This window comes from Perna viridis, chromosome 1 (assembly GCF_037379345.1).
Source record: "Perna viridis isolate PV_CMFRI_1.1 ecotype Kerala chromosome 1, ASM3737934v1, whole genome shotgun sequence".
In the NCBI taxonomy this organism is placed as follows: Eukaryota; Metazoa; Mollusca; class Bivalvia; order Mytilida; family Mytilidae; genus Perna; species Perna viridis.
This window is the reverse complement of record NC_142445.1, coordinates 20,898,943-20,909,497: the sequence shown is the minus strand read 5'-3', so window position 1 is coordinate 20,909,497 and position 10,555 is coordinate 20,898,943. Positions and strand designations below refer to the sequence as shown.

Sequence of the window (10,555 nt, the reverse complement as noted above, 5' to 3'; positions counted from 1 at the left end):
AAACAAAACAAAACAAATCAAAAACAAACAAACAAATAAAAACGAACAAACAGTCAAATATTAAAATGAAATAAAGATGCGTATCTCTATTACCTTATGAGTTCTGTGAAATTTTCATGAAATTCCATTAAGTGGCATGCTAAGGTGTAGTATCGGGTAAATCCCTCTGCGTAACCACGAAGTGGGACAGAAGGAAAAACGCCCCTATCACTGTACATACAATCTGATTAAAATACACGATCTGACATGTGCCAAGTCTTTTATGGAGTGTAGCGTAATTAAAGATTTAATTTTAATTAGATTGACTGTACATACACATTCCCAACTTTGCAAACTGGTACGTACGGTTTATAAAGAGAAGATGAACCAAAAGTATCGTACAGCTCTATGATATACACATGTAGTGTGGTAAAATAGTAAAATTACTTATAGTTCTCTTTTGCAAAAGGGTAAAGAAACGTCAAGCAATGTAAAGGTTATACTTACGGCGCTAATTTCAAATGAAACCAGATATGATTCTCTTTTCTGTGAATTTCCTTACCAAAAAAAAAAATCCGAATATAAGTGACAATGTTTCCGTTTCAACTGTCCTGCTAACGGACACAGCTTGAATATGGCCTTTATGATTCATAAACAATACCGAACGATTGTCGCCCACATGCATGTAATAAAAAAGTCCTCATATAAAAGACGCAAAAACTTCCGCAAAGCATGAATGTAAAAGGAAGGAATACAAAGAAAAGATAATATTATATGAATTGATAAGAAAAATTGCTTCTAGGATTTAAAATTGGGGATATCTGATTGACAGAAAAAAAAGACGAGTAGTTAAAAAAGAAAGTATAATGCTTTTTGGCTTATAATTTAGTCTCTCTTTGATAAGAGTGGTCCCTTAACGCAGACTGAAGCATGGTGGAAGTATGGTAGCCTTTATGTCCCACAACGTGCAGTGTGGAATCAAAATCACATTACAAAGAGTTCGTAATTGCAAATGATGAATAATATGACGCCTAAAATATCTCGAGTCCTAATTCTTTATGCTCGGCATTTTCAGAAAATCATGTAATGCATCGCCTGATTGGACTGGCTCTTATGCCAGTATACGCACCTTCTTTCCCGAAATTCGTGTAAGATGCCATTACTGAAATAACCATATGTATCCTGCAGTTTGAGCAGATGTCATGCAAAAAGACTGTGACTAAAAATTTACTTTCTAGTTAAATTCAACTTAAAAAAAACGAACTTATCTTATTTAAAAATACCTCTAAAAAGAATCACCATTTGCATAGGATGGACAGGAGGGATCCTTTAAAAATATATTTAAGGCATTCTGAAGGAAAGGCAAAGAGCAACATGATCTGCGGTATGCATATATTGTCAAAGGTAGTTTCATAATTATTGCTTACGATGCTCACCGACCTCCAAACGCTTATTTGGGTCAAATAAAGCGAGAGAAAAATCAATGGCCACGAATTGGTAATTCTATACACAATTGAAGCAAAAAATAACAATTCAAAGATAGTTTGTAGGTATCTTTTTTTTTGTCCCTTCCCTGTTTCCAAAGTGTGGAAAAGGAGATGTGGTATGATTGCAAATGAGATAATCACCCACCAAATGCCAAGCAGCGAACTCTCCGTTTAAGAAACGGGCAAAATATATATTAGGTGTGGCACATTAAAATTAAAAAAAAATTACACGAGATCTTGGATTTTCACCAATTCTTCCCAACGGAAGCTATTTCTTTTGTCTGGCTTCGCTCTGCCTCCCTCATTTATGATTATAGAGCATAATACATAATTTCAATGTATGTAGGAAGACATGCACTGAGCAAATCATAATCTTATTAAAATGATGACCATGCAGCAATTATGATAAATATATAATGATAAATATAAATATATACGCTACATTGCCAAGTACACTCCCAAGCGTAAGGCAATGTAGCGTATCAATAGCTGATTTTAATCGTATTGAGCAATCTGAACTTAGAATATATTATTACAGACTGAAAAAAATAATAATAACGTATTCGAAAATAGTATACCTAAAATAGGTAGAAACACATAGATAAACTTCCGGTTTAAATTTTACGCGTGGCCAATGTAAACAAAACCACCTTCAAAAACGATGTGGTATAAATATGTGTATTCCGTATTGTTTGCCGTCTTCTGTATAATTATAGCAATATTGACATTTAGGACACTGACTTTAGTACCCAGAAGAGATGTTGTCATTGCTTGTAAAGCGTCTGACATAGACTATATCGAAGCAACCAGTTCAATTATTAATCGGTTCCAAAAAGCTTTGAGGTTCAAAACCATATCGACTAAGCGAGGGGAATACAACAGAGATCAACTAGTTTTGTTGAATAACTATTTGGAAAAAAGTATGAGTGCATGTTCTAACACAATTTAAGAGTTTGCTAGGCTAAACCTATGAAGGATTTAACCTCATGTAGTCCAAATTTCCTCAGACCCTGTAATCCTTCCCTTTTTTATTTGGATATTGATATGTTAGGAAATTGTCTGTTAGATTCCAGTGTTCAAAATCACGTCTGCTCTGTTCCGAATGAAAAGTAACAAGCTCTCCCAGTCTCGTCTTGCACCGCTTCACATGTATTACGATTCAAAATGTCAACAAAGCCGGGCCTCTCATGAGAAATGATCAAGACTTAAATAAAAAAATGTGATTTTTGTTGCAAATATGATATCAGCACAGTGTTTCCCCAGGCCCTTAAAGTGCTGCGCTTTACAGCGCTATCGAGTTTGAGAGCTGTGCTATAAAGTTTAATATGAGGATTAAAAATCAATATGACAGGAAACGTGTGTGCCCCGAGGTCATTTACAGCGTCTTACAAGGTAATTAGCTCAACTGATAGCAGTAAACATGCTATGGTCTGTTGATCACAGCATGACTGCATAATTATGACATGGCCAACAAGATTCTTAATCAGTTACCCTATTTGGCTACAAATTAATTTTAAGGGAGGTGTCAACCAGATACATTTAGGCATTTAATTGATTCTGTCAATGGCCAGTTACTGTTGAATATGAATATATTCATGTTTGATGGTAGCCTAATAGATACGTTTTCCTATGCTATACATTACAAATTTCCTCTGAGCCTACAAACTTTCAGTTTTTTACAACCACTAAATTGTTTTCTGGTCATATAATAGTATCACCCTGTTATATTTGTTTACAAATGTACCTGGTTGGCGTCTGTTAACTTTCGTTTATGTACTATAACTTGAGCAAACCTTATCTGATTTAAAAAAAAATTTTAACACATTGTTAGGTAATTAGGACATAGTAGAGGGTCCTACAGTTTTAAGAGGTTTTTGCTCCACCCTTTTTGAAAATAATATTATTAGGGTCAGGGATTCAAGTGGGAGATAATCCAAATTAAGGGTTTTACATGATAAAAAGAGATAATTCAACAATCATTTAGGTTCATTTGAAGTAGAGGGGTGTTCTCTTTGTGAGCTTGCTAATACAGTGTTTGTAGTTTACTTATGGTCAGATTTAGATATTTTTTATGCGATTCCTTATGAAAATTACGGCCTGCATTTTCAGGCATTGCCTACATTGCCATCACTTGGCGTCCGAAAGACAAACTTTAACCAGCTGAGTGATTCAGGCTCCTAGGAGCCTCTTGTTTTAGAACAAATTTATATCTTTTACGCTAGTTTAGTTACAGGGATCAAAGGCCAAGGTCTTTGATTTACACCTTCATTACAGCAGAACTATTTTCACCTTTAATTGAATTTCAAATTTTGTGCTATATTGTGCCCACAACAATTGTTATGTAACTTAATTAACTGTAATCCCCTTTGCTAATTGTGTCAAAAACTTATATTGTGTCCACACTTGTACCAAGTGAACAGAGTTCAACATGCTGTGCTCCATGAAGCTCTTCTTTATTTAGGTATAACCCGACTTATCAATATCCTAATAAAAAAAGCATGGTTGCATGGTTAAGGGAAAATATGAAAAGCTATTACAGTAGAAATATGTAAGACTTCTTTTTAAAAAGACAATTTTCAATTATTTTTAGCTCACCTGGCCATAAGCCATGTGAGCTGTTGCCAACACTTGGCGTCTGTTGCGGTCATTAATAATTTTTCAAAACTCTTCTCCTCTGAAACAACAAGACCAATCATAACCAAACATGGTATGAATGTTTCTTAGGGTGTTCTGCACAGAACTGTTGTGGTTTTTTTTGATCCATCAAAAAAATGGCCACTGTTCCTAAAAATAGAACATAAGGGTCAGACGGAAGTTTTTTGCATATATCTCCAAAGCTGTTAGATTTTGCCAATTTTGACTGAGTTAAAGTGTTCAGCATGACGAGATATTTCTCTGGTCAAATTTTCATTTAATAGATTAAGCCATGTTGGAGTTATTGCCCTTTATCGACATTTTTTCCCTATTTTCAATGTTATTTCTTTTAAAACATTAAAACCAAACTTGGTTTGAATGTTCCTTAGTATATTCTGCATAGAATTAGTGTGGGATTTTTATATCAATTGAATAACATGGCCATTGTTACTAAAAATAGAACATGGTTGGTCAGACAGATGTTTTTCGCATATACATGTATCTCCAAAACCGTTGGTTTTAGCCAATTGACCAAATGATCCTCATTATATGGTCTACAAATGTCTACGTTGGGTCAAAATTGTCAGATGACTCCTTGTTACAGTTCTTGCCCTTGAAATGTGAAAAATGGTGACTTGGAATAAACATGGGTGCTGTTATTAAAAATAAAACATAGGGGTCAGAAGGCAGTTTTTTGCAAATAACTCAAAAATGTTGCCTTTTGCAAATTTCTGGCAAAAGTAATTTTGTTCAGCACCATGAGATGGACCTTTTCCAAAATTTTCTAAATGATTCGTCAACTGATGTAGCAGTCACGACTTCTGAACATTTTTTTTGGCATTTTTCAAATGTGTAACTTTGAAAATCTTCTTCTTAAAATCAAAATGACTGTTGGGATTTTTGATTCATGAGAAAACATGGCTGCTGTTACTAAAAATAGAAGATAGGGGTCAGAAGGCAGTTTTTGCAAATAACTCAAAAATGTTGCCTGTAGCAAATTTCTGGCTCAGGAAATATTGTTCAGCATCATGAGGTGGAAATGTGAAGAAATTTTCAAGACCATTCATTGACTGCTGTAGGAGTTACAGCCCCAGAAACAGTTTTTGTGTTTTTTGTTTTCACATGTACAACTTTGAAAATCTTCTTCTCTAAAACCATTTAAGATCATTTAATGAAAATAAGCATATTAGCTCTTTAGTGTATTGTGCTCAAAGTGACTGTTTTGATTTTTAATCCATGAAAAGATAGCCTGTCTATACTAAAAATGGGACATGGGGTCGGAAAAAAGTATTTTGAAAATAATTTAAAAAATGTTGCCATAGGCAAAATTCTGGTTCAGGCCATGAAAATGCTATTAAAAGCATTTCCTGCATTTAACAATTGAGTTGATTTTAACTTAACATGTCTAATTCCTCAAGTTTTTCAAATAAGCAAATGGCTAACTGCCTTATTTTCATTCTCTCTATATGAAAGTCATACCTTTGCACTAACATAAAGCCTGAATAAAAATGACAAGTCTGCCTGCCATCCATGATAGACATCAGATGTATGATTTCATCTTTCTGAACATTCTGTGACTATCAACAACAACAAAAAATAGAAAAAAAAACAACAACAGGGACTACATGTATAAATCAAATATGCTTGACAAATTTTAAAATTAAAGTTAAGATTACTTGGTTGAACTACAGCTTGACAGTGATTATATTGCATGTAAGACCAAAACATGTTATTGTTAGTTTCCTGCTACCATCAAGAACAGAATTGTGGTAGGTAGGTAGGGAAATCATTTTATTACATTAAGTTAATGGGGAAACTATGTAGATTCCAATAGTTCTTGAGCAAAATTGGCCATAACATATTTAGGGTAGGTACAAAAAAAAAATAGGGAAGGTAGAGTAGCATGAAACATATATTTTTTTTTTGCCTAATAAAAAAAAACATTTAGACATCAGGATGCTGACAATACAATATTTTCACACTATATTATTCAAAATACAGGAAAACATTACTATTTTTAGTCACTTAATTGAAAAATTAGGAGATCAAACTTCCACATCCCTGAGTTGTGTCATGCTTGAAAAAAATTTCAAGAAGTCAGGAGAAATATAATAATTTACTATTATTATACTTTACATTATAAAGGGTTAATTCTATTGGATGAAATAAAATCACATGACATAGGTTAATTTGGATATTTTTTGATTTAATCGCAAGAAAGGTTTAATAACCCCAAGAATTCATGCCATCATTGAATAACCCTATTATTCACTGGTGAATAACCCATAAAAAATACAAGAGCAGGTGAATAACCATGCATTTTTTGTCAGTCCTTTGTTTGTTCAGTATACATTTTTTGTCAGTCCTTTGTTCAGTATACATTTTTTGTCAGTCCTTTGTTCAGTATAATAAAACAATTATGGCATTCTAATTCGGTGAATATCCAAAATTGTCAACCTCACTGAGTTTATTCCCCTCGGGCAGAAGTCCTCATGGAAATAACCCTAGTTTGGGTGACAATTTTGGATATTCACCTCCTCATATGGATGTAATTGTATATAATTAGACATGCATCTTTATACATTTTATATTTTCATAATAGTCTGCCGAATATCGTCTACAATCATCTAAAATTTAAGTCGCACTTAAAATAATGTTTGTTTCCCCTTACCCACCCCTAGCTGCTGGCTTTGGGTTGGTAGGTCAGGACATTTTTTTCCCAAAGTTAATATGATTCTGTAGGAACCATCATCAAAGAAGTGCAAAATGTCATTTTGGAAAAAAAAAATTTTGTCAGGGAATGGCAATAAATTTATTTGAGTTAGGGCCAATTTCATTGATAGGTAGAGTAAGGGGAAACCAACTGAATTCGGCACTATTTCTTTAGTTGTACATTGATATGTTGGGTTTTGTCTAAATAAAAAAAAAATTGGAGTCTGTTTTAATGTATGTCATTTAAGTTATTAATAAATGTTTATAAAGTAATTTCGATCAGGAATATCAGGAATTTTGATCAGGAATATCAGGAATTTTGTTTAGTATTTAAAGCCTTAGTTGTTCTTACAAATCTTCACACTAAAACGAACTGATATAATGTTCCTGTCTTGCTGTGATTTACTCCAAATGAATGTGTCCTCATTATCAAGCCTTTTTATCAAATTTCCCATCAATCCTTTTATTCAATGACAGTTAAACAGATAGAAATATTTTAACATCTTAATTTAAATAGCAACATCTTAACTCCTAATCCCTGGAGCTGTTTTCTTATCTGGGGCTTACTTAACTCATAGATATTTTTTTCTGCAAACGTTGTTGTACACATTTGTATGGTTACGGATATTATCATACCAAGATTGGTGAATCTAAATGTGAAGCCTATTTGAAGGAATCTAGTTATGTCATTTTAATGTAAGTGGATAGGCAGTCTTGTTTTGTTTTCACTGTCATTTTACTTTAATGTTGCTGGAGTATATAGGGACAACTATTTCGCTGTATCCATATATAATGTAGTTTTGGGGCTAACTGCAGCCTGCCCTGTAGTGTGAGGGTTTCCTCGTCATTCATTGAAGACAAATGGGTGGCCTTGAGCTGACATTTTTCATGCTGGTGGTCTTGTTATCTCTTTGACATATTAACCATTATCCATTTTCCGTATAGACATAATCATTCAATTTTTTGAATTGAGGAAGATTTGTGTTTCCTTTTTCCCTACCCACCCTATTTTTTTTTCAGCTTAAAGCAGGGCACTCTAATGATTGTTTTGGTCATTTTGCAATTTAAGCATTGTTATACTCAAAATGTTTCTCCCATATTGACTCAAAATGTAAAAAAAAAAGAAAAAGTAAAATAATAAAGCCCTTCCTACCTTTTCTATATTTTTACACTTTGAAATCGGTGGAAAAAGATAACTATACAACATACATGATGACCTCATTCCATAATATGGCATACATTTGTATTGCCAACTTTTCTTTCATCTTTTCATATCACAACTCATACATTATGCCAGAGCTTGCTGTAATTATTCAAACTTTTTGTACCGCACAAGACTTCTTAAAATTAGGCTTCTGGAACATGGTTATGCTGCTACAAAATTAAAGTCAACACTACAGAAGATTTATGGTTGTCATCATAATTTCATGGATCGTTATGGTGTATCCTATGGCATGTCATATTTTTATTTATTCCTTGTTCAAGATATCTCTTATACTTTATAAGATTTCTTATAAAAGTTATAAGATTTTTTTTTATAAAAGTTATAAGATATCTTATGAAGTTTATGATATATCCAATATTTACTTTTTTTGCTTTGTACACATTGTTTTGGTTATTTTATGTTCTTTGTTGTGTGTTTCTGCTTTCTTTGTCTGGTCTTTGGTCCCTGGATTGCATTGTTTTGTTTTCTGCTAGAATCTTGTTGGTTCCCTTGATTACTCTTTTATGGGTGTTATAGAAAACACACATACTATGTTTTTGGCCTTATAATGTTAATTTTTGACAAAAAAATTTCAGCTCCTAGCAGGATATTCACATGTATATGTATGTGTAAAGTCAAACTATCCTTTCAACCACCTGTATTAAGCAATACTGTGGAAGTACTATTGTTTGTGGGGTTGTAATTTTCGTGGTTTTGTCAGTAAGTCAAACCACAAAATTTGGTTCCAAATGAAAAGGAGATTTCCATTGATGTTTGTACTGAAAACATCAAAACAACAAATTCAAGAATCCAAGAAACAAATCAACAAAAATGGTATCCATGAATAAAAGTAATTTCACAGTAACTTTTGTAAAAAGACTATATATACAATGACTGTAGTGCTGAACTTGATATAAAGACCACCAGACTTATGTGACCATGATTTTAAAAATTATCTCCCTTAGAAAATCACTTGTGATAAGGTGACTTACTGCAAGTTTGACTGTAATTTCTCTAGTCAGCTGTATATTTGATAGTCCATGTTTCCAAAATGATTTTGACCTAAAATTTTAACCGTTAAAACAGGATTTTTATATGTATTTTCTTTCCTTATGCAGACTTCCCTATTATTCATTCATCTGCCATTGTGAAAGTTGAAACCATAGCAAATTACAGCAGATTATACACAGTGACTGGGACCAATGGAAGCCTTACACCATACATGTTAGCTGCACATCTAGATGTTGTACCAGCAATTGAGGATGAATGGGAATTACTTCCATTCCAAGCTCAAATTAAAGATGGTTTCATATATGCTAGAGGCTCCATTGATTTTAAACATGGTGTGATGGTACGATTACAAATTGAATCACTTTTTTAAATGCTTATATGTTTTGAATTTCTGATAAAATTAAAAAGAATAAGTTTATTAATCAACAACATGTGTGCTTGTCTGTAAAGCTGAGGCGTGTTTTTTTCTTAATTGTACAGTCAGAATTTTTATTACTGCACATTTACATTGAGTTTGTCAACTTCTTTATTTTCAATTATTAATGAATTAGTCAATTCAATCTAATATCTTTAATGAAGTTATGAAGTTATGAAATGATAGACAGTGACTACTTTAATTTACTTTTTACATTCTCTGCAGCTTTGAAAAGTTTCTATTGATTGCATGGATATCAATAATGAATTTAATTTCACTTCCTCTTCATCCCTGGTGGGTTTTTCATGTATAAAATCTTGTTATAGAGATTCTTGCGGGTGTTTCTAGAAAAGCAGAGGACGCTTACCCTACCGGTGCACCTGGTCCATGCTCCCAGTTTTTAGTGGAGTCTTGAGTTGCTCATTTACTTTTGTTACTTTGTATGTATGATTTTAGTTACTTTATGACTTTGTTGTGTGTGTCTGTATTCCATGTCTGATCTTTGTCCCTGGATTACATTCTTTTTATTACCGCTATAGCCTTGATTACTCTTTCCAATCTGTCAATATAACTTTTTTCTTATTACAACATGTAGTTTTATATGTACAGGGTATTTTAGAGGCATTGGAGTTCCTGCTGTCCAAAGGGTTTAAACCAGCTCGATCATTTTACCTAGCTTATGGTCATGATGAAGAGGTATGTATTTAATTATCTCCCTTATTATAACCAAGTTTTGATGATTAACATTGAAAAAAAAATTGATATTTACAGTCTTGATTTAATACTTTTGGAGTCTATTTTAACTAATTGTATTTCCTGTTATTCAATAACAGCTATTCCAGTGTTATATTTTTTTTAGTTTGCCGAAGGAGACGTTAGGTTTTACATTATGTCTGTCTGTCCACCAGTCCAGCAGATAAGTTTTCCAGTCTTTTTTTTTCATCATCCTACCTTGCTAACAAATTATATATGAAGTTTGCATTCTGTTCTCTTCAACAGACTTTTCTTCCTTAAGGGGTTTTATATTGCCAAGCAAAACTCTCAGAATGCTTGTTTCTATTCATTGTGCCAGTGAAAATAGGTTTTAAATAAAAGTAAGTTTAAAAAAAATGA

At 32.9% G+C, this 10,555-nt stretch overlaps 1 protein-coding gene across 5 annotated transcripts in view; it reads left to right on the top strand.

Annotated features, from left to right (window-relative positions):
• The window catches only part of LOC148627724 (N-fatty-acyl-amino acid synthase/hydrolase PM20D1.2-like), a 33,286-nt gene that overhangs the window by 1,999 nt on the left and 20,732 nt on the right, over positions 1 to 10,555 (top strand). For 4 of the 5 annotated variants that reach the window (XM_088577478.1, XM_088577468.1, XM_088577460.1 and 1 more), the window contains exons 1-3: positions 2,074 to 2,386; positions 9,135 to 9,367; positions 10,052 to 10,138. In XM_088577478.1, coding sequence (XP_088433604.1) covers positions 2,128 to 2,386; positions 9,135 to 9,367; positions 10,052 to 10,138 — 579 coding nt within the window. In that variant the 5' untranslated portion in view covers positions 2,074 to 2,127. Of the gene's footprint in view, positions 1 to 2,073; positions 2,387 to 9,134; positions 9,368 to 10,051; positions 10,139 to 10,555 lie in introns of those variants that run through there. The other variant, XM_088577488.1, reaches the window with a different exon arrangement.